Source organism: Arachis duranensis, chromosome 8, assembly GCF_000817695.3.
Source record: "Arachis duranensis cultivar V14167 chromosome 8, aradu.V14167.gnm2.J7QH, whole genome shotgun sequence".
Lineage (NCBI taxonomy): Eukaryota > Viridiplantae > Streptophyta > Magnoliopsida > Fabales > Fabaceae > Arachis > Arachis duranensis.
Window position 1 is genome coordinate 46,017,219 of NC_029779.3, and position 24,313 is coordinate 46,041,531.

At 35.4% G+C, this 24,313-nt stretch overlaps 2 protein-coding genes across 3 annotated transcripts; both read left to right on the top strand.

Annotated features, from left to right (window-relative positions):
• Positions 1-662: 662 nt before the first annotated feature.
• Positions 663-9,489, top strand: LOC107463217 (uncharacterized). The gene is made up of 10 exons (XM_016081974.3): positions 663-2,257; positions 2,644-3,117; positions 3,232-3,533; positions 4,226-4,945; positions 5,026-5,304; positions 5,501-5,662; positions 5,774-6,712; positions 6,802-7,017; positions 8,054-8,314; positions 8,691-9,489. Exons 1-10 carry the CDS (start codon positions 865-867, stop codon positions 9,039-9,041), a joined length of 5,097 nt encoding a protein of 1,698 aa, XP_015937460.1. The 5' UTR covers positions 663-864; the 3' UTR covers positions 9,042-9,489.
• A 1,676-nt stretch (positions 9,490-11,165) lies between these two features.
• Positions 11,166-18,612, top strand: LOC107463126 (synaptotagmin-4). 2 transcript variants are annotated; one of them, XM_052252557.1, is made up of 13 exons: positions 11,166-11,509; positions 11,746-11,848; positions 11,964-12,016; positions 12,343-12,463; positions 13,043-13,170; positions 13,822-13,923; positions 14,497-14,571; positions 15,020-15,099; positions 15,449-15,599; positions 15,942-16,172; positions 16,771-17,052; positions 17,226-17,339; positions 18,255-18,612. In XM_052252557.1, the coding sequence occupies exons 1-13, from the start codon at positions 11,405-11,407 to the stop codon at positions 18,399-18,401; spliced, it is 1,692 nt and encodes a 563-aa protein (XP_052108517.1). In that variant the 5' UTR covers positions 11,166-11,404; the 3' UTR covers positions 18,402-18,612. The 2 variants fall into 2 exon arrangements, with proteins under 2 accessions (XP_052108517.1, XP_052108518.1); XM_052252558.1 differs by having other exon boundaries at positions 11,424-11,509; positions 11,718-11,848.
• The last annotated feature ends 5,701 nt before the right edge of the window (positions 18,613-24,313 follow it).

The following is a 24,313-nucleotide window of genomic DNA, read 5'->3' on the forward strand; positions in this document are numbered from 1 at the left end:
AATTTTATTGTACCACATTTCTATTATTATCTCATCAAACATATTAATAGGAAGGTCAACAAATTTTATGTTTTATTCTATTTTATTTACTAACCAAACACACTAATAAAATAGAAATTTCCTGGACACATTTCATACATTTCATTGTTATCCACATTCCACATCCAAACAAACTTTAAATAATAAACATTCTAAATTGATCTTCAAACATTTGAAAATTAAACACAATTATATCCTTTAATTTAATCAAACACAATTATTATATTCTTTGCAAATATTTCAAAATGTATTTTATGTTGTTATACTTTTATAGGATAGGATATACCTAAAAACTAAACTTCCCAACATATTATGTACAATTTTTTTTATTATATTACCATGTAAATTCAAATACTACATAATCTTTTAGTAATTAATATACAAAGAGAATAAATATATATGTTTTATTGAAGGAGAAATAAACATATTAAGATTTAAAAGCTAGAGGTTAATTAAATTATTTATATTAATTAATTAATTATTAATTATAAAGTGAGTTTGAAAACAGAAAATAAATTAGAGATCGATATTTATTTATTTATTTTCAAGAAAGTTAAAGAAGCCCAAGATTGCTATCGTGCGCCACGTACCTCGTAAGCAAGATGGCTCAAGATGGCGCAAGATAACCTATGATGCGCCACCCTCCCCATTGTCCAAACCTCTCTCTCTTCTCTTCTTCTTTCACACACCAGACACCACATCCCCCTCTCTCTCTCTGCCTCCTTCTTCATCTCTTCTCTCTCTGTTCGCGTTTCGTTCTCTCCGATTCTCATTTTTCATTTCATTTTTCGTTTTTCTTTTCAATTTATCGAACACGGAAAAACAATGAAGCACACTTCCTCCGAGGCACTCCCTTCTCTCCCCTCCGCACCTCCTTCCTCCGACCAATCACAACCTGCCACGTCATCATCATCCTCCGCTTCCTCATCGGACAAACCCTCGCCTTCATCCTCCTCCGCCGCCGCTGCGGAGGACCTCGCCGTAACCACCCGTGACGGAGGCGGCGGGGCCGCCGCACAGGAGACCGTCGTTGTCGATCGCCGTGGCGAGCACGCCGCAGTGTGCCGATGGACGGTGCAAAATTTCCCGCGCGTGAAGGCACGCGCCCTTTGGAGCAAGTACTTCGAGGTAGGAGGATACGATTGCCGGTTATTGGTGTACCCTAAGGGCGATTCGCAAGCTCTTCCAGGTTACATCTCAATCTATCTTCAAATCATGGACCCTCGCGGCACCTCTTCTTCCAAATGGGACTGTTTCGCCAGTTACCGTCTCGCAATCGTTAACCTCGCCGACGATTCCAAAACCATACACCGCGATTCTTGGCATCGATTCTCCAGCAAGAAGAAATCTCACGGTTGGTGCGATTTCACGCCTTCTTCAACCGTCTTCGATCCCAAACTAGGTTACCTAAACGCCGCCAATGACGGCGTTTTGATCACGGCCGACATACTCATCCTCAACGAGTCCGTTAACTTCACGCGCGATAACAACGAGGTCCAGTCTTCGTCCTCGTTGTCGTCCGGTTCGGCCGCAAGCTCTTCCGTCGTTGCTGGGCCGGTTTCGGATGTTCTGAGTGGAAAGTTCACTTGGAAGGTGCACAATTTTAGTTTGTTTAAGGAGATGATTAAGACGCAGAAGATAATGAGCCCTGTTTTCCCTGCTGGGGAGTGTAATTTGAGGATTAGTGTGTATCAGAGTTCGGTGAATGGTGTTGAGTATTTGTCAATGTGTTTGGAGAGTAAGGACACTGATAAGACTGTGATGTTGTCTGATAGGAGTTGCTGGTGTTTGTTTAGGATGTCTGTGTTGAACCAGAAGCCCGGTTTGAATCATATGCATAGGGATTCGTATGGGAGGTTCGCTGCGGATAATAAGAGTGGCGATAACACGAGTTTGGGGTGGAATGATTATATGAAAATGTCAGATTTCATAGGGACTGATTCAGGGTTCTTGGTTGATGATACTGCAGTGTTTAGCACATCGTTTCATGTGATTAAGGAGTTTAGTAGCTTCTCCAAGAATGGGGCTATGATTGCTGGGAGGAGCGTGGGTGGGGCGAGGAAGTCCGATGGCCATATTGGCAAGTTCACTTGGAGGATTGAAAATTTTACCAGATTGAAGGATTTGCTGAAGAAGAGGAAGATTACTGGCCTTTGCATCAAGAGCAGGAGGTTTCAGATTGGTAACCGGGATTGTCGTCTTATTGTTTATCCCAGAGGTGTGGCATTTACTTGCTTTGCAAATCTTTTTTTAGCAATTTATCTTTTACCATTTCCGCTTATATTTAGATACCTATGATTTGATTTGATGTCTTGTGAGCATGCAATTCTTACCTAAATCAAATTAACTTGTAATAAATTGATACTTCATACTTGTGAAGTATATCCGCTGATACAACAAACACACCACATTTTATAGATGATTTTATGGATCTTGGTTGTCCCTATAGAAATATAATTCAATCCTTACATTCAGGGGTCTTCCCCCTCCAAAAAAAAAAAAACATTGAAAAAATTTTTAGGTTGCTGCTTTACAAATAGTTAGAGGCTGGTCCTTAGATGAATGTAGCTTGGTAACACATTTCCATGGTTTTAATGATATCAGGGCAGTCCCAGCCACCATGCCACCTTTCAGTGTTTCTTGAAGTTACAGATTCTAGGAATACTTCCAGTGATTGGAGTTGTTTTGTTAGTCATCGTTTGTCAGTTGTGAACCAGAGGATGGAGGATAAGTCTGTCACCAAGGAATCTCAGAACCGCTACTCCAAAGCTGCAAAGGATTGGGGCTGGCGTGAATTTGTGACACTTACAAGTCTCTTTGATCAAGATTCTGGTTTTCTTGTCCAGGACACTGTTATATTCTCGGCTGAAGTTCTTATATTGAAAGAGACATCAATAATGCAAGATTTTACCGATAATGATTCTGAATTGAGCAATGGTGGTTCCCTTGTTGATAGTTTTGGGAAAAGAAGTTCGTTTACATGGAAAGTGGAGAATTTCCTGTCTTTTAAGGAAATCATGGAGACTCGGAAAATCTTCAGTAAATTCTTTCAGGCTGGTGGATGTGAACTTCGGATCGGTAGGTGTTTATTATGAAGATTCTGTGCAATCTTTGCATTTTATTCACTGGAACTTGTTATTGCAGATTTTGCATTTCTTTTTTTGATTTAAAGCTTATGTTTCCATGTAACAGGTGTCTACGAGTCCTTTGATACAATATGTATTTATTTAGAGAGTGACCAGGCTGTCGGTAGCGATCCTGATAAAAACTTCTGGGTCAGATACAGGATGGCTGTTGTGAATCAGAAAAATCCGGCCAAGACAGTGTGGAAAGAATCCTCTATCTGCACAAAGACGTGGAATAATTCCGTTTTACAATTCATGAAGGTCTCAGATATGCTAGAAGCAGATGCAGGGTTTCTTGTCCGTGACACCGTTGTTTTTGTATGCGAAATATTGGACTGCTGCCCTTGGTTTGATTTTGCTGATCTAGAGGTAAGTTCCTATGGGATTGCCCGGTTTATATATTACCTTTTGCGCCAACTATTGTTAATGGATGGTACCAAATGTTCTCTCATCTCACAAACAGAGATTGTTTCTATGAAAGATCATGGATCTTTATTGACTTTAGGTATAAGACTACCTTTATTTGAGTGGATGTCTATGTGATCCCGCCCTTCTTCCCGAGGTGTTAGTAATTTAACGTATAATATCTGCTCTTGCATCTAACTTATATTCTGTATGGTAAGATTGGAACAAGCAATTTAGGAAATATGGCGTCCTCCTTGGAATTTTTGCTCGTTGTTTGCTGATACGATGCATGGAACAAGCTGATAAGTGACTCAAGTTACAGAAGTTGATTAGTGATTCAGTTCATAATTTTGCATCCCTTGAACTTCGTATTGTATATTTAAACTTGTAAGTTCACACCAAAGAAAAGAAATTGCAAGCATTTTTCTACCCCATGTATGGGCCAAATTATGATTGCATATATTCTCTTAAAAAAGCTTGTGATTATACATGTGTTTTTGGTAGAGAAGGAATTTGTCTCATAGGTTTAACTTCCAGCTTGTCATGTTCTGAATTGAAGTGATACTATTATATAGCTACTGATTGTTTTGAATTCATGTCGCTCCTATTGAGAAGTTGCACTTGCCTCTTCTTCTAATGTGATTTTTAATATACAGGTGTTGGCATCAGAGGATGATCAGGATGCATTGACAACTGATCCTGATGAGCTCATTGACTCTGAAGACAGTGAAGGGATAAGTGGAGATGAGGAAGATATTTTCAGAAATCTTCTTTCCCGAGCTGGATTCCATCTGTCATATGGAGATAATCCTTCACAGCCACAGGTTACTTTACGAGAGAAACTTTTAATGGATGCTGGTGCAATTGCTGGGTTTCTGACTGGACTTCGGGTTTATCTTGATGATCCTGCTAAAGTAAAGCGCTTGCTTCTTCCTACCAAGCTCTCTGGTAACTGTGATGGGAATAAGACCAGCAAGGCTGATGAGTCTTCACCTAGTTTGATGAATTTGCTGATGGGAGTTAAAGTATTGCAGCAAGCAATCATTGATTTACTACTGGATATAATGGTTGAATGCTGCCAGCCTTCTGAAGGGGTTCCTGTTGCTGATTCTGTTGATGCATGCTCGAAACCTCCAGATGGCAGTGGAGCTGCTAGTCCTCTTGAGTGTGATAGAGAAAATGGAGCAATTGAGTCAATCCAAGTTCCTGTTTATGAGAGGTTGGATTCTGTTGTTGAAGAGAGTGGCGGTACATCTGCTGTGCAGAGCTCTGATTTAAATGGGAATGTTATTCAGGAAAAGGCTGTTCCTGGACAACCTATTTGTCCACCAGAAACATCTGCTGCTGGTTCAGATAATGCAACTTTACGGTCAAAGGTATAATTTGGTGTTAATATGAGGTGATTTTTCTGTTAAATATTATCTATAATTTTGATTGTGTAAATTTGGAACTTCAGACAAAATGGCCAGAACAGTCTGAGGAGCTCCTGGGATTGATTGTGAACTCACTTAGAGCTTTGGATGGAGCTGTTCCGCAAGGATGTCCAGAGCCAAGACGACGACCTCAGTCTGCACAGAAAATTGCTCTTGTATTGGACAAAGCTCCTAAGCATTTGCAAGCAGACCTTGTTGCACTGGTGCCAAAATTGGTTGAGCTGTCAGAACACCCACTGGCTGCCTGTGCACTTCTTGAGCGACTACAAAAGCCAGATGCAGAACCTTCTTTACGAATACCTGTGAGATAAACCAATATTTATCTTAGCACCTTATCTGTAATACGTAGTCTTATAAATTTAATGTCATGGGATTTTATTGCCCTAGTATATATGCTTCGGTTGCATTTATCTCACTACCAACATAATGCTAAGTATGGTCACATTGTTTTTCTCTCCTATTAATGTCCTTTCTCTTTTTAACTCCTTCCTATCTTAGGTGTTTGAAGCTCTTAATCAACTGGAGTGTGGTAGTGAAGTGTGGGAACGCATTCTGTTTCAGTCGTTTGAACTTTTGACAGATTCAAATGATGAACCCCTTGCTGCGACAATAGATTTTATATTCAAAGCAGCATCTCAATGTCAACACTTACCTGAAGCAGTAAGCTTTAAGATAGTTTGAAATTGCACCATATTTGTTAATATGTCTATCCTAAATATTTTTTTGAAGCACTTGTGTTTTTTTTAATTTTTATTTTTACCAATTATGTAGGTTAGGTCTGTTCGTGTAAGGCTGAAAAATCTTGGTCTTGTTGTGTCGCCTTGTGTCCTTGACTTCTTGAGCAAGACTATAAATAGTTGGGGTGATGTTGCTGAAACCATACTTAGGGACATTGATTGTGATGATGATTATGGTGACAATTGCTCAGCTCTGCCATGTGGGATTTTTTTATTTGGTGAACACAGCACCACTACTGCCGGACTTCATGTGATTGATGAGCAGACTTTTCGTGCTAGTCGTCATTTTTCTGATATATATATACTGTTTGAGATGTTATCCATTCCTTGTCTTGCTGTTGAAGCCTCTCAAACATTTGAGAAAGCTGTAGCTCGAGGTGTAATAGGGGCTCAGTCTGTAGCCTTAGTATTGGAAAGCCGCCTTTCTCAAAGATTGAGTAATGGTGCCAGATATGTTTCTGAAAATTTTCAGCATCCAGAGGGTGCATCAGAGGGAGATGTAAGTGAGCAACTTGGAGTTCAAAGGGAGGATTTTACTTCAGTTCTTGGACTTGCTGAAACTTTGGCCCTTTCGAAAGACCAATGTGTGAGGGAATTTGTGAAGTTGCTTTACACGATATTGTTTAGATGGTATGCCAATGAATCTTACCGGGGGAGGATGCTGAAGAGGCTTGTTGACCGTGCCACTAGTACAGCAGATGCCGGTCGTGAAGTAGATTTTGATTTGGATGTCTTAGTTACTTTAGTCTGTGAGGAGGAGGAGATTATTCGACCTGTTTTGAGTATGATCCGTGAAGTTGCTGAACTTGCAAATGTTGACCGGGCTGCTCTGTGGCACCAGTTATGCGCTAGTGAAGATGAAATTATTCGTGTTCGTGAAGAAAGCAAAATTGAGATTTCTAATATGGCTAAGGAAAAAGCTATTATAGCACAAAAACTGAGTGAATCCGAGGCCACAAGCAATCGCCTCAAGGTATTTCATGTCCTAATCATTTATATACTGTGGTTATCTCTTAATTTGCTTTAATAGAATTTTTACTGATCCAATTTATGTTTCAACAGTCTGAAATGAGAGCTGAGATGGATCGGTTTTCTCGAGAAAAGAAGGAAATATTAGAACAGGTTCAAGAAGTTGAGAGTCAGCTTGAGTGGCTTCGTTCGGAGCGGGATGAAGAAATAACAAAGCTTTCTGCGGAGAAGAAAGTTCTTCAGGACCGTTTACACGATGCAGAGACACAAATTTCTCAGTTAAAATCTCGAAAACGTGATGAATTGAAGGTATTAGATATAATACACTTGTTTACATTATGAAAAGAGAAACCACTTGCTTATAAATGTTAGTATATATTGCTGCACTACAATGACTATATGTACATAGTTAATGAGCCTGCTGCTTGAATAGAAAGTAGTAATGTTTCAGTTAAGTTTGTGCGTGCGCGCATGTGTATACCAAAACCCAAAATATCTTCACCTAATTTTGCCAAATATTATCGGAAGGTAATCAGTCTTCTGTTTTCACTTCAGCTGATGTATTACTCCCCTGCTAGGAACAGTTCTGATTCTTCCTAAACTAACCACTTGATCTCTCAAAGATACACGTAGCATCAATGTGGTCCCTAAAAGTTTTTACATTAATTTAACTCTTAAAAGCTATATTGATGTCAGTTTAGTCCTTGAAAAATTTGACATCAGTTTGTTTTTAAAAAATATATGTAATGTCAGTTGTATCATTTAGCAGTGAACTGATGTGAAAAATCTTTCAAGGATTAGACCAATGTGTATCTTTAAGAGACTAAATAGTTAGTTTCATGTTCAAGTAAATATTAATTTCATCACAAAGTTTGTGTGGTCTTGTGTGCTTTACCTTCAGGTCATATTTATGCTTTTGAGTGAGGGGACATATTAAATGCCACAACTCATTTCTAGGTTTCCGTTCAGCGCAGGTTTTTTTCAGGAGACTTTTTCCTTGAGTTGAATCTCCTTTTCCAAATCAACCTTTGGTCCTTTTTTTGACATTTATCATATTACCCAATATAAATAAAATGGAGAATTATTTTATTATTCTCATTTCCTTGTTTGGATCAGTAATTTTGTTGCTGGATCTGATAAATCATGACTGCCAAAACAAATAATACAGGAATTAGAAAGCAGCTTGATCTAATCTTTTGACGTGAAAACTGTATGCTCAGGAGATTGCTGTCCTCCATTTTTTGTTCTACATTGAAATTAGTTTTCCTTTGAGAATTAATTTTAATTTGTATGATATATATAAACATGTCAGTTGTAAATTAATTTTGATTTGTATTGTCCACAGAAAGTAGTAAAAGAGAAGAATGCACTGGCTGAAAGATTGAAAAATGCTGAAGCTGCACGCAAGAGATTTGATGAAGAACTGAAAAGATTTGCAACAGAGAATGTAACACGGGAAGAAATCCGGCAATCACTTGAGGATGAAGTCCGTAGACTGACTCAAACAGTAGGGCAAACCGAGGGAGAAAAGCGGGAGAAGGAAGAGCAGGTTGCTAGGTGTGAAGCATATATTGATGGCATGGAATCTAAGTTGCAAGCCTGCCAGGTTTGTCTTGATATGGAGATTGCACTTGTCTATTATTTATATTATATCATGGTATATATTTACACGTTTGACTTACACAATGAGGTTAATCATATTTAAGTTTCAGTGCTACCTGTTAATTGCATGTTTTATTAACTATAATGTTGAATTTATTGAGCGAGCTTTTTAGTAGAATTTGCTGGATTGCCCAAAATAATGTATACTGTTTTTCCATGACTAGCAACATTCCATTTAGTTCTTTATCCTTAGAATTAGAAGACCCACCTTTATGCTTGTGTTGTTTGTTTTCCATGTATTCGCATACTAATTAGTCTATGCTATACACCTCGGAAATATGTACATCGAAAGTCCTAATGTGTTCGTTTTCTTTTTGCAGCAATATATTCACACGCTAGAGGCCTCCCTCCAGGAGGAAATGTCGCGACATGCCCCTCTGTATGGTGCCGGTCTGGAAGCTCTATCAATGAAGGAGTTGGAAACACTATCACGTATTCATGAAGATGGGCTGAGGCAGATCCACGCCCTTCAACAGCGTAAAGGGAGTCCTGCCGGGAGTCCACTTATGAGCCCCCATGGCCATGGTCTCCCCCACAGCCACGGATTATATCCTGCTGCATCTCTGCCGATGGCCGTTGGGATGCCCCCACAAATCATCCCAAATGGGGTAGGGATCCATAGCAATGGCCATGTGAATGGTGCAGTTGGACCTTGGTTTAATCACACTTGAATTCTTCCCCCATAGGATCCAATTCTTTTGAGTTATTTCTTTGGCATGATAGCTGGTAGGGCTGTTGGGTAGGAAGAAAGGTTGGTTGAAATTTTGCCACAAATGTTAGGAAGTGACACCAATGGAACTATCAGTTGCAAATGCCATACTCATTTGCGCCTACTTTTTTTGGTTTAAAAAAAGAATTAATTACAGGCCTTTTAAGTTTTCATAGATATAGTATGTTTCCACATAGTTTAGTTTGGCCAAAGTGGTTGAATCCTTTTTTTATTTTTGTCATGGCCAGAATTGAACCGCTGTAAGAAATCTTGATTGATAGTTTGAATACGTAATCAACATAGAGATCTGAGATCCTCTTCCCACTGACCGACACTCATTGGTGAGAAAAACAGTTATTCCTCGTCTGATCCACTTTTAATGTCTGAATAAAATCCTCTCTTGTCGGCAATCATTTTTCTGCCCTCTAGTTTGTGTTGCTCTTACAGTTTGGCCCTGGCCCTTTGCCCGTACGGAATGCAATGAGAATGGTATTTATTGATTGAGATCTGAGAAAAAGTCATGTCATAACGATGAATTATTATATTCTGGTACATATTTTCAATTTCTATTGCTCGAGAGTTGAGAATATAGAAATATATTTCAATCATAGAAATTAAAATGATATTTATTATGCAGTACTCCATAAAATAAAGGCATGCTAGTCAAATATGCTTCTTGCAGCATTTATTCCCCTGACTAAACTAAAGGACAATTTCTTCTTTCTGAAAAACAACTAATTTTGTCTTGTTATTTTTTTTTGGACGGGGGTCTTGTTATTTGTTTCTTCAAAAGGAAGCCAGCCATTTCTTAAATAATTTTTTCATCCCAGATTCTCTTGGCTCTTGCTGTTCTACTGGGGTTTTCTTTTTTCTCTTTTATTTTAAGGATAAAATTAATTTTTGGTTTCTTCATTAACCTTATGGAGCTGAGACGTGCGCGGCGCAGCATGCATTGAGTATCTTTTTCTGAAAAATAAAAGAATTCAGTGCAAAACTATAGCAGTCGAATGTACCGAGGAAAAGAAAACTAATATTAGAGGATCAATATTTTTAGCGTAAAAGAGGAAAAAGTTGATTAGTGTTGATTCGAATATAAGATAAAAAAAAAAGGTTAATCACCTAGAATTTCTCTTAAAAAAACTATACCTGAGGAAATTAATAGGACTATGGACGAAAGCTATTTCCACGGTTTTTGTTGTTAATTTCAATCTGCCTTACATAAAAGAATATTATTATGTTATATTTAATGTTAACAAAGTGAGATTGATTGTATCATATATGTTGATATGTTGTCATTACTTCTGAAAATTTTTCCTAAAGACATTACCAGAAAAAAATTGATAATCTCACAAAATACAATTATGTTATATAGATATAAAAAATTAATATGAAATGACTATATATTTCAAAATTTGATTCTAAATAAATTTATTTTTTTTATAATTTATAATTAAAGTAACGTGATTAAGTGTAATTTGCTTAAATGTGATTAAAAAATAATTGAATAACTATGTACCGTAAAAGATTGATATTAGTGAAGGATAAAATTAAAATTTATTTCTTTGTATCGTTTTTGTCCCCAACGTTTTCGTCCTATTTAAGTCCCTAACGTTTCAAAATCGTCTCAATTTTGTCCCGCCGTCAATTCCATTAACAGATTCTTAACGGTAGGACAACATTAAGTCAATTTTAAAACGTTAGAGACTTAAATAGGACGATTCAAACGTTTGGGGTAACTTTAAAACTTACCCCAAAAACGATACTTTACTCTTTATAAAACTTGATTATAATGTGAATATGAAACTATTTTGTATTCTTCTATAAGTGGTGATTTCTTGCATACATCACTAAAAAGTAAAAATAATAAATTTTGATTATCCTAACTTTTTTTATGTATAACAAATGAAAAAGTAAAAGAACCAATGAAGAGGACGAATTAAAGAAAAGCATATATTACTTTCTTAATTGACAATACTACTAACTCATTACTCTTGAGTTCATATGGATTATTATTGCTTTATGAATTAATTAATTAATTAATGACCACAAGCTCATGGTTTTTCCCTTTACTACAAACTTCCTCAGATCACAACGTAACTAACTCATCATAACGATTAACAGAAACACTCTCTCTTTCTCTTTCTTTTATTCTCTGCGTTTGAGTGACCAATGAACGTTGGCGGGTTCCAACAAACATGGCCTCAAGAGTGAAAACCTAACCATGCTTGAGCTCATCAACAAAATTATCATCATCACAATAAGAGGTGAAGCAGAGATTATTATTGTTCATCTTCATCGCAAAATCGCGTTTCTTTTAGTAGCATTATGGGATTCTTCGGCGGGATGTTCATCGGCATCGCCTTCGGCGTTGGATTGATCGTTGCTTTTGCTCGCTACGAAAGCATTCGATCCAAGCGTCGTTCTGATTTGGTAAATTCAAATTCACCTCCATTTAATTTCATTTTATGAGAGATTTATTAATGAGGACAAATTAAACAATGGTCATCTTTATGTTAATTATGAATTGAATTCAAATCTGTTAAGAGTCAATGAACAAAATGCGAGGTTAGTTCTCGCATTCTTATGAATTGTATTTAGGTGAATTGTATTCCATCCATTCATAGTGAGTCTTAATTAGGCATTGTGGATCTGTGGTGGCTATTTAGGCGAAGACGGTGGCGATGTTCGCGAGGATGACGGTGGAAGATTCTAGAGTACTTCTGCCTGGAAAGTTCTACCCTTCATGGGTTGTATTCACTAAGAGACAGAAGTTAAGTTTCAAGTTTCAACTCTGTTCCCGTACATTCTTCTGCCTACTCTTAAAATGGCAGCATCTTCAGTCATTGATGTGGATTTTGATATTGGCTTTTTTCTTTTTATGTGCAGTTAAAATGGCTCAACACGCAACTCGACAAGATGTGGCCATTCATCAATGATGTACTTTGCTTTTGTTATTGAATTTTTATCTTTCTTCTTTCTTGTTCATAGTATCTATTAATTTAGCTATTTATACACATTTTATTGTTTATTGTGATAAATTTGTGTAAAAATAACGTTGGAAGTATCTTGATATTATATTAAAATATGAAATTGAAAGCAGTCATAAAAAAAATAATATGAAATTGAAAGTGAAAAATGTATCTAAACTAAACATTAGAATGAATATAGGACACAGTATTTGTGATTACCAAGTGTGATCTGTGATGTGTATCTAATAATTTTGTTGATGAAATTAATATGGAAATCTGCTTCGGCTTAAGTAGGCAGCTTCGGAGTTGATAAAGAGTAGTGTGGAGCCAATTCTAGAGCAATATAAGCCAGTTATTTTGGCTTCTCTTACCTTCTCCAAGTTGACCCTTGGCACAGTGGCTCCACAATTTACCGGTTAGTCATATTCATTCATTGAGGTGATGTATATACTCTAAACTCATTATGCTATTATATATAATCGAGTTGATGTTCTATTTGAAATGAAAATCAGTAAGCCACACTCCATCCAATAATAATAAATTGATAAATACTAAAAATATGTTATTTAAATACTTTCTTTCCTTTTTTTCTTATTTATCCTTTGAAATTTGAATGTTATTATTTTATGAGTAATAATTAAGAGTTTTAATTCATCCTCTAATTATCCTCTTAACTTTTAAATGAATAATAATTTAAATATATATTTAATTTTTTTTTAAATATAAAAAAGATAAAACAATTCAAAACTTTTTTTATTTAGAACTAAGAGGATAGTTTAAGGTTTTCAATTATTATTATTATTATTATAATTACTATTATGTCCTTGTATGTCTTTTGGGTAACCTTGGATCTTTTACATGTATGCGTTATGTAGCAATTACATACTATTGAATTAAATATGTTAGGACTTTGATTAATGATGTCATGATTTAAGAATTCCATGCATGCTCTTAATATACGCTGCTTTTGAAATATGGTGCTGGAAATATGTAGGAATTGCCATACTTGAAGAGGAAAGTGGGCCTAATGAATTTACCATAGAGTTAGAGATGCAGTGGGATGGTGACCCCAACATTGTTCTTGATATCAAAACCAAAGTTGGCGTCGTACTTCCCATCCAGGTGATCATTGGTCACTGCCACTGATTTTCCTTTCTTAGCATTATATTTTATTTTAATATATCTAAGAGAAGAAAGCAAACAAAGGCTTTGGTTGGTGAAAATATTATTTATTTGCATTATAAATTTTCAAGACTTGATGGCCCACCTGATTATTGCTAATTTTTTTCCCGTTTTACTGATAATATCATTTTCAATGTTTGTTCATTGAATTATATGTTGACGTGTTATCCAAAACATACTTCTCCTCAGCTTCAATAATATATACTAATTATGATTGCTTTCACTGATCGTTATGTAAATGTTCTGTTTGGAGAATATTAGCAAACTTTCATGTCAGTTTTGGGGAATGTTAGCAAATTATTCATTCAACTAGACAAATCTTTTCTGTTAATGTTAGAGAGAAATGTAATATAGTTCAGTGCATATATGTCTCTATTTTCTGATTCAAACACTTAAACATCTTCATATAGGCTTCTATCTAATAGTTAAAAAGATTTACATACTTAGATCAATAAAGCCGAATTATGCAACTAAGTCTGTCAGTGGCACCAGATTAATGACTTTGAGACTCTCCATATGGAAACATTTAATTTTTTGGTATTATTCCTTATCATTATGTTCTTTCTCTCTTCTGACAACTTGTTTATATAGGTAAAAAATATTGGATTCACTGGGGTTTTTTGGTTGATATTCAAACCACTAGTGGATGAGTTCCCTACTTTTTCAGCTGTTTCTGTTTCATTGAGAGAAAAGGTGAGCTGTATTATCTCCTAACTTGTTCTTTTTTAAGTTTAATATATATTTTAGGGTTTATTTAGTTATATTGTCTTGTATCTTATGCCAAAGGTGAATAAACTACTCTTTTAATTTTTTGAAAGATTAGTTTCTTTACAAAATAGTTTGTAAAAATTGATAATTATACTTAAACACCAGAAAAATGAGTTTTGAATAAACTATTATTTTAACTCTTCAAATATTAGTTGTTGACATTGCTCCTCAGTTGGGTTGATTTGTCAGAAGAAACCAATATTTTGGGTGCCGCAAAATTAATATAAAATTTTCAAGGACTATCTTATCAAGAACCGAGGTTTTTGAGAGTGAATACTTGAGTACTCTGTTTTTCTAAGTTGATAAAATATTTCAACACGTTGAAACAAGGATTACTTATTGTAATCATCTATGCTCTACGATGTCATGTAAATAGAAATAAACATGGCTTCATGGATGATAGCAACATAATGAGAGTTTGCTCAAATGTATGTAGTACGTACAATCCTGGCAACTAATTTAAATTTGTATGTTCTTTTTTTTTTTCTCTGCCATCAGAAAGATCTGGATTTTACTCTAAAAGTAGTCGGCGGTGATATATCAGCTTTACCGGGGGTATCTGATGCTATAGAGGTATAACCAAATTACATCATAAAAGTTTTGTTATTCCTTGATATTGTGAGATATTAATTTGCAGATACTAAACTACCACATATAAATAACTGGAATTCTTAGTTGTGTAATAAAGTAATAGTCAGGCATCATATACAAAAAGTTTTCACAAATTTTCATGAGTGTCGATTCAGTTTTAATAATGGAAAATTGGAAATCTTCTCTAGTTATTTTGAAAGGTAATTAGCTTTCTTGCATTTACTCCATTCTATTCTTTCTGGAAATCTCCAATGTTGCTTCTGAAATTTTCTTAATATTTTTCAAAGGTTTGAATATAGAAGGTGCAATGCACAGTACTAATGCATCGTTGTATTTATAATCTGGAGAAATCAAATAGAAAAGGATAAGCACGTTACCCACAGCTTTGTAATTCATAAAGAACTCTCAACTCCCCTTCTCTTTTATTCAGGAAACAATTCGTGATGCTATTGAAGACTCTATAACTTGGCCAATGCGCAAAGTCATACCAATTTTACCTGGGGATTACAGGTATGTGTAATTTTACTAACTTTATTCTCAATTCCTTCCAAAGGAGAAAAGGCGAAAAAGTGTGTTTGATATGTGAGTAAACATGATACATGGAGCTCATCTGAAATTTTATCTCCTTATTCTTTTACAAACTCTCCAGAATCCACATAACACTGCTGGTAACGAAAATGAAATGGAGATAATATTTCGAAAAAATTGTCAAATGAATTACATTTTTTAAATAGTTCATTTTATTTAATTCTTTTAGGACTAAATTATCATGTCTCACAGTAAATATAAATATTGGATGCTGATATTGACATTAGTTCTGCACAACAGTTATGAAGTTTCCTCTTTTGTCCTCTTACAGTAATCTGGAGTTGAAACCGGTTGGAATATTAGATGTGAAACTGGTGCAAGCAAAGGACTTAACAAATAAGGATATCATTGGTAAATCCGACCCTTTTGCTGTCCTGTTTGTAAGGCCACTTCGTGATAGAACCAAAACAAGCAAAGTAATCGTAAGACAAACCTTCCTTTCTCAACGGAAAGCTTCTTTGCTTTTTTATTTATCATAGCGTCAATTACACTCACTTCCTCTCCATTTTTGTGGTGAACTTCAATTCGTCTCCTGTTTATTTACAAAAATACTTCCCAAGAAATTTAGCTAATATTTCATTTCGCACACTTGTATTTTTATAAAATGTGGTGGTAAATATAAAATTGACTACTAGTTTGATTGGACAAATAGAAGGAAATCATGATAAATTTCACCAAACTTGAGAGGAGGCCAGTGTAATTTGCTTACCGTTTATTCTGCTTTTGTTGAGAGGATTAGTAATCCAACTGTTTGGCACATTCAGAACAATGACTTGAATCCAATATGGAATGAGCACTTTGAGTTCATTGTTGAAGATGCGGATACACAGCACTTGACTGTAAGAGTTTTCGATGATGAAGGCATTTCTGCTGCCGAGCTTATTGGTTGTGCCCAAATGCCTCTAAAGGAACTAGAACCTGGTAAAGTCAAGATTGTGTGGTTGAAACTGGTCAAGGATTTGGAGGTCCATAGGGATAACAAATACAGGGGTGAGGTAAGATAGTGTATGCGTGTTCCTTGCGTGTGCTTCCACAGTTCCACCTCCTATCATATGTGATATACCTTTCATTTTGTTGGTTGATGCTGATCGTAAAGATACGTTAAACTTGGCCCCTTAAACTTCACCTAGAATATTAATTTAAATAATAACTATTAATGTGAGATTGGTCAAAGTGTTAAATATTTTGAATTAAATAAAAAATCCTAAGACCACTATTTTTTTCATGATACTTCAATCAGAACAAGTCGAGTTAATTGAATTCCAAGTAAAATCATAACCGGTACAAGAAAAATATTGGATTTAACTTTCAAGTACAATAACTTGTTGAACCAATCTAATCATCAGAAATATATATATGTCAGGTGTACTAGGCATAGATTCTTTCTTTTTTCTGAAGGTCTAGTTCACTATTATTTATTATTTTTTTTTTTACATCAAATCTGGCTGAGTTCGAAAGAAAAAAAAATCATCAAAACTGGCCTATTCACTTATCATTTGTATTCTGTTATCTCATCGTATTCTACTTGTGAAAGGTTCATGTTATGGCAGTTCATAGATAGATCTTCTTGAGCTTCTTGTAATCTTGCCATAGGTGCACTTGGAGCTGTTGTACATTCCACATGGAACAGATGACAGCTTTAGGAACCCCTTCGACCCTGATTTCGCATTGACCATATTCGAGAAGACCCTCAAGAGTGGAACTGAACCAGAGGCTGAGGATATTACAGCACGAAAGAAGAACGTCATTGTAAGAGGTGTTCTCTCTGTGACGGTTATTTCAGCTGAAGACTTGCCAGTTGTGGACTTAATGGGCAAGGCTGATCCATTTGTTGTCCTGACGTTGAAGAAATCAGAGAAAAAACTCAAGACTAGGGTAAGAATCCAGGCATTTTTGAAGTTTCATTTTTCCTAATTAGAATATGCGGTAAAGTTCAATTTAGTATGAGAAATATGTGACAACACATATACAATTAAGTAATACACTGATTTCTATTTAGTTCACGATAAATTAATTATTAATTATTAATGATGACTCTTGCTTTTCAGGTCGTAAACGAATCCTTAAATCCAGTCTGGAATCAAACATTTGACTTTGTTGTAGAGGACGGCTTACATGAAATGTTAATTGTTGAAGTCTGGGATCACGATACTTTTGGGAAGGTGATATCTTTTGAACCTCGTCTCAAATGATGTTTGCTATAAGCCTATAACTAGTCTCTATTCCATCATATTTAGATACAATTCAAAGCTAAATAGATTGATCTATAAATCTATGAAGAAAAACAAAATTAAAGTGACCATCAATATGAAATGGAGAGAGTAATACTTCAATACCTAAACACTACAATAACCTTAGACATCATCGTCTGCATTTGCTTCCATCTTCTTGGTCTTATACAGAACATTTTAAAACAATTTAATAGGTATCATTCTTAGTTTTCATAAATTGAGTAACCATTTTTTAAATAAAAAAAGCACCAAAGCAAAATTGGCAATTTTCTGGCATGCCTGGGTTTAGTTGTTTGTACCCCACTAATATATTATGTTCCATCACTTTTTAGTAATACCTTAAATTTCACATTTTTTTTTTAAATAATGCACGTTTAATATTTTTTTTTAAATAATACCTTAAACTTCACCATCAATATTTTTTTTGTTATATTTAATTTTTCTTTTCATCAGGTGTACATAAAGGTGTACCACAAAAATAAATGCAAATAAATAAATAAATGCAGTAACAGTACTGTAAAGTGACATGCATAAATGTATGATGTGTTGCTAACATTATTCAATTAGAATCTTAGAAATAAAATAAGAACTCAATTTAACTGATGCTTCTCGCATGATGTTTGATTTATGGGTTGATTAGTACTGGTTTACACCAGGAAGTTAGCTGAAAAGACATATAAATTAGATTCTCCAAATTGATTCAATGATGTTATCAGTCATTTTTTTCCCTAAATTAAAGAAAAATAAGTTTGAAGTATACATACACACAACTGACCATAAGCTTGTTCTCAACTTAGATTAAGATTTTCAAACTGAGTTATTACAAAAAATGTATGGATTTTTCAGGACAAAATGGGAAAAGTGATAATGACTCTAACAAAGGTGATCTTAGAAGGGGAATATCAGGAAACGTATACACTAGAGGGAGCTAAATCTGGAAGGCTTACTTTGCATCTGAGATGGACTCCACAGCACAAGTACCGGGATCCTTAGATAGTTTTCACAATTGGTTGTAGCGACAACACGTTATAGACCATGGTAGCCAAGATCAACATCTATAGAGCTCAGGTTATTTTTGACAATTTTGATCTGATGTCAAAGCCACAGAAGATTTCAAGAGAAAATACTACAGTATGAACAGTTGAACACACAACAGAATGACATTTGCTATGTACATATAGGCATGTTTTTACCTATAGCAAGAGAGACAAAAGAATTCTAATGTATTCTTTTTTATAAGTGAAAAAGAGCATCTATTCTCTTAAATTCTCATTTAAACTTCAATAAAACTATTCAGGACTATATATCCTAAACGTTCAGGACTATTCCAGAATAGTATCCATATGGAAGTGGTCAAGTGCTACCTAACAACCTACACAACCTGCCCAACTAAGGATCTGTTAAAATGAGATTGTGACATGCGATGAGAAGAAGGAAGAAGGGACACGTTGTGATAAAGATAAGAAGACAGTTTGCTCATTTAACACCACGTTGTTCAAATTATCCATTATAAACAACAATGATTAATTCTGTGAAACAGAAGGTTTTAAAGAAATAGTCACGAATCCTTCCTATATATATGAAAATATTATGACTTAACATATTGGTGTAAATGTGTAATGACCGTTAGATTTAATGGAAAAATAATTCAAAAAAAAAATCTACTATGTAATTAAGAATGATTCTACCAACTCTTATTAATTTTTGTTGGGTTGGATTTCAAAGTCCATCAAAAAAAAAAACACACATCTCAATTACTCAAATTTACCATCATTTAAAATTATATTTTACCACTTTCTCTTTTTTTTTACTACCGCTGTCCTCTCAGTGCCACCATTGCGGCTCCACACGAAGGTCACTGTCATCGTTGCACTGGACTTTAAATGGAAGTATTTTTTTATTGGGCTATGTCTTTTTTATGGCTGTGTCTAATAGAAGTGCCTTTGTAGATGTGTTTCTTGGATGTGTCTCCTTATACATGTGACTTTTTAGATCGCGAGGGGAGGGTGCCGCGGTGGTCGTGCGGAGGAGAAAATTGAGCATGCAAAGCGCGCGTTGCGGTGACGGGATTGGTTGCAGAGGGCACCGACATTGCCCAGAAGGTCGTCGGGGTGAAGGCCACGGCGGCGGCGTGACACAAACCACCGCAAAAGCATTCCGAACAGTGCAACTAACAACGCGACGCAGGATCGGGGTAGGATGAGTTCCTCCTTCACGAGAATAGTGGTGTCATGTACGGGATCGGGGTGTGGCAGGATTGGTTTAGAAAAAGTATAAGAAACCAACAACCTTACCAGCCAACTTGACAACTTTGTTAAAAATAAGATGGACATAACTCTTATTTTTACTGCATAATACACGTACAGCTTCGGAATGTAACTGTCATTGCTGACACTGCTCTCGTCGCATCGCCTGTCCGTGGAGATCAACCACCCGTCGCATGGAGCTACGCCCTTCGCCGCACCTCATTTGTACACCACGCCAAGCCAATCAGTATCGGATTCTCATCGCTATGGAGTGCACTGGCTAGGGCGGCCATCCTCCATCGGTCTATATTGGAGATGCTTTTGTTGCGTTGCCATTCTTCGTGCTCGCAATGTCGTTGACGTTGGAGGCCGTCAGAGGGAGCGACATCGTCAACTCTGCAATCATTTTGAATTAGGTTTTGTGTTAATTTATTCAATTTAATTTTTGGAATGATTTTTCTATGTCATTGGAACGAGGGATGTTTGGGTATGAAAATGGTTTTGCATGCCAAATGTATCCATCATTTGATGATGAAGGCTCAAATGTATCAGTGTTCTCTGTGAGTGATCAATCTACTGAAGGCTACACTATCTATGTGAACGGTATTTCAAGTGAAGATGATGATTAGGTATGTTGTTCAAGCCGTATAAACATGTATGTTATATCATACAGAATCTGAATGTTTTTTTGGTCTTAAAAATTAGAGGTTTATTGTGTTTGATATGGTGTTTTTTTAGCATGAAGGGTAAAATTTGATATGGTATTTTTTTAATATAATTTTACTGCACTAACAGTGTAAATTATTTTACACATTTGTCCAATTACGCCCGTTTGTTTAGATGACCGTTCTTGCGTTGATTGTTGAAAGCGGTTATTTTATTGACGTAGCAATACATGATTAAGTGTATGTGTAAAACTTCTTTAAACTGTCAATTCATTAAAATTAAAAATTCATTTTTTATGTATAATAAAAAGAAACATCCACCAATCTTATTTTAAGAAACATTCATGTACAATAAAAAAAATATTCATTTAAGAGCAAAGAAACATCCACCAATCCTTTACTAAGAAACATCCATATATAGTCACAAAACATAAATATTTAATCACTTCAAAAAGTTATTTTGAACTATTTTGTACAAAAGTAAACCTAATAATTATTTGGCAAATTTTAAAAATATTTTTTCCTTTGTAAATATATATAATCAATGGCAAATAGATAGATAAATTCCAATCGAAATTCATATAAATGTGGCACAAATATTTTCGTACCTTCTCTGATGATCTTTTCATATATCACAAGGAGATTAATTATTGATTCAACATTTTCAAAGGTTAGTATATTTTTTTTCATAAAGAAGTTTTGTATAATTTTTTGAAGGGTGAGGTGTAAGCGTAAACGTGTATGTTATATTATATGAATTTGGATGGTTTTTGGACATGTAAGTTAGATGTTTGTTTTGTGCTTTATATGCTGTTTTTTTTAGCGTGGGGATGGAAAGTTATTTAGGTATTGAATTGTGGATGTTTTGCTGTGATCCGGTGAGGTTGTGTTGATTCGCTTAGTTGTACGTGTTTGCTTTTGATTGCAGGTGGAAGTAGTTACAGATGTTATTGAGTCGGGAAACAATGACATGGAATTGAGACATGTGGTGCAAGTTGTAATTTATTATTGTGATAACACTAAGGAGTTATCGAAAACCAGTATTAAGTGTTAGTCGCATTGAATGCCATCTTTTTGAATTTCTTTACAGTTGTTCGATCACACTGCCAATCCCAAGTGTAGAATTGCATTTTGATTTGCTGCAGCGGGCACATAAATTTTATGAAAATTATGCAAAGAAAGTCGGTTTTGTAATCAAAGTTAGGACCACAAATTTTGACAAATCAAGAAAGGAATTAAAGATATCGATTAACCAATCGATTCATTGCAATCAGAAAGGTTATCATGAGTATCAAGTGAAGGCAACATCTCAGACAAATAAGATAACAGCTACAAGATGCAAAGCAAAAATGTATGTGATGTTCGATAGGGAGAAGGGAAATTGGATGTTGTCGATGTTGGAATCGAGGCATTCTCATCCTTGTTCTGCTAAAAAATCGGTCCATTACCATGTATACAGATAGCTGACCATGCATGCTAAGTGTGTCATTAAGGATAATGATGAGGCTGGCATATGACCTGACAAGACCTACCCTGCACTAGTTAATAAGGTGGGAAGTTTTTTGAATTTGAGTTACTCAGAAAACGATGTGAAGAATTACAATACAAGCAAACTCCGTTCTACTGGCGATAATGCGGATGTTAAGAAAATGTTAAAGTATTTCATGTGAATGAAAGAGATCAACCCAAACTTTTATGCAATAGATGTTAATGAGAGTTACAAGTTTAGGAATGCATTGTGGGTAGATGCAAGGTGTAGGAATCCTATGAATATTTTGGTGATGTGGAGTCATTTGATATCAAATATAGGAAAAATAAGTATGTGTGTTTATCTATCCCTAATTGTCGTGCGTTCTTACTTGTGGTTTTTGTTATCGCAGCCATGGACTACCGTTTGCATTCTTTGTTGGTGTCAACTACCATTGGAAGTCTACTCTTCTTGGTTGTGTTTTGCTAGAGAATGAGGAGATCCCAAGCTTTGAATGGGTGTTCACGCAATGGGTTAAATGCATGAAAGTTGCGCCATATGATATCATCACAGACCAGTGCAAGATCATGTTTGGTGCCATTAAAAAAATACTACCAAATGCTCGTCATCGATGGTGCATATGGCACATTATAAAGAAGACATCACAAAAACTAATAAGTTACTCTTAATATAAAGAATTGCATGCTGACATTAGTGACATTATATAGAATGCTCGTTCTATGACATAATAGATGGCTATAAGGTGCATTACTATTAACTTAGTGCAAGTTTAGTTATTTCTTACTTTTATATTGTATTTTCAATTTTTTTGGATTTTTTTACTATATATTTCGTTGTAATTTTCTGGTTAAGTCTGACGGTGTTTCTTGTGCATTGTTGTGTAGAATTTTATGACAATCAATGGATGTGGGATCTAACATTTTTCAAGGGCGATTTTTGAGCTGGTATGAGGAGTATGCAAAAGAGTGAAAGTATCCGCGTATTTTATGGTGGATTTTTACACAACAAGAGTAGCTTAGTTTAGTTCGTCCATTAGTATCATAATGTGCTTGGAACAAGGAGAAAAAAATTGAAGGGTGATGTTGTAGACTCTAAAAGAATTATCCCTTGTGTATCTAACTCTACCATTGAGAAACAATTTTAACAGGAGTACACCAATAATATGTTTAAAAAAATCCAAGAAAAATTCATTAAAACATGTGATTGCAGTATCCGTACTATGGAACAAGATAATGATTCGATTTATGTGAAAGTAGATGAGCAGAAATAGTTTGTGATAAAGTTTCCTACTATACTTATAACGTTTTCTACCCACTGATTCAAAATGTTCGGTGCGAGTTCAAGAAGTTTGAATGAGGTATAACGCACTGAATATTTTGAGTCAAAGGGTCAAAAACGGTGCCATAAGTACAGTAGAATACCTTATCACAAGCTAGTTTCTGCTCATCCACTTTCACACAAACCAAATCACCCTATTGTGCTACAATACAAATACTGCAATCACCTTTTTTAATGAATTATACTTGGATTTTCCTAAAGATATTGCTGGTGTACTATTGTTGAAATTGTTTTTCAATGGTAGAGCTAGATACACAAGGGATAACTCCTTTATGGTATGGAACATCGTCCTCCAGTTTCTTTTTCTCTTTGTTCCCAAACACATTATCATACTCATGGACAAACTGAACCAAACTACTCTTGTTATGGAAAAATTCACCACAAATGCGTATATACTTTCATTTCTTTGCATACTCCTCATACCAGCCGAGAAATCGCCTTTGAAAAATATTGGAACTTATACCCATCGATTGTCATAAAGCTTTACACAAAACAAAAGACAAGAAACACCATCAGACTTAACTAGAGAACCACAGCAAAATATACAGTAAAAAAAGCATCCAAAAAAATTTAAAAAAAAATCAATGAAGTAAGCAATAACTAAACTTGAACTAGGTTAATAGTAAGGCACCTGATAGCCATCTGTTGTGACCTAAATTGTATGTTTTTATGAATTCGTCCAATCACTTTCGAATGAGGCCACAGAACGAGCATTCCAAATAATGCCACTAATGTCAGCATGCAAATCTTTATACCAAGAGTAACTTATTAGCTTTTGCAGTATCTTCTTCATGATGTGCCATATGCATCATCGATAGCGAGTATTTGGTAGGCCCTTTTTAATGGCATCAAACATGGCCTTGCACTGATCTGTGACGATACCTTGTGGCACACTTTCCATGCATTTCACCCATTGCGTAAAATCTCCTCATTTCCTAGTAAAGCACGACTAAGGAGAGCAAACTTTTCATGGTGGTTGACACCGACAAAGAGTGCAAACAGTAGTCTATGTCTGCGGCAACACCAACCACAAGTAAGAATGTACGATAATTATGGAACAAAATGCCTTAACGAATGATAGATAAACACACATACTTATTTTTTCTGCATGTGGTGTCAAAAGACACCACATCACTATAATTTTCATAGGATGTCCTACACCTTGCA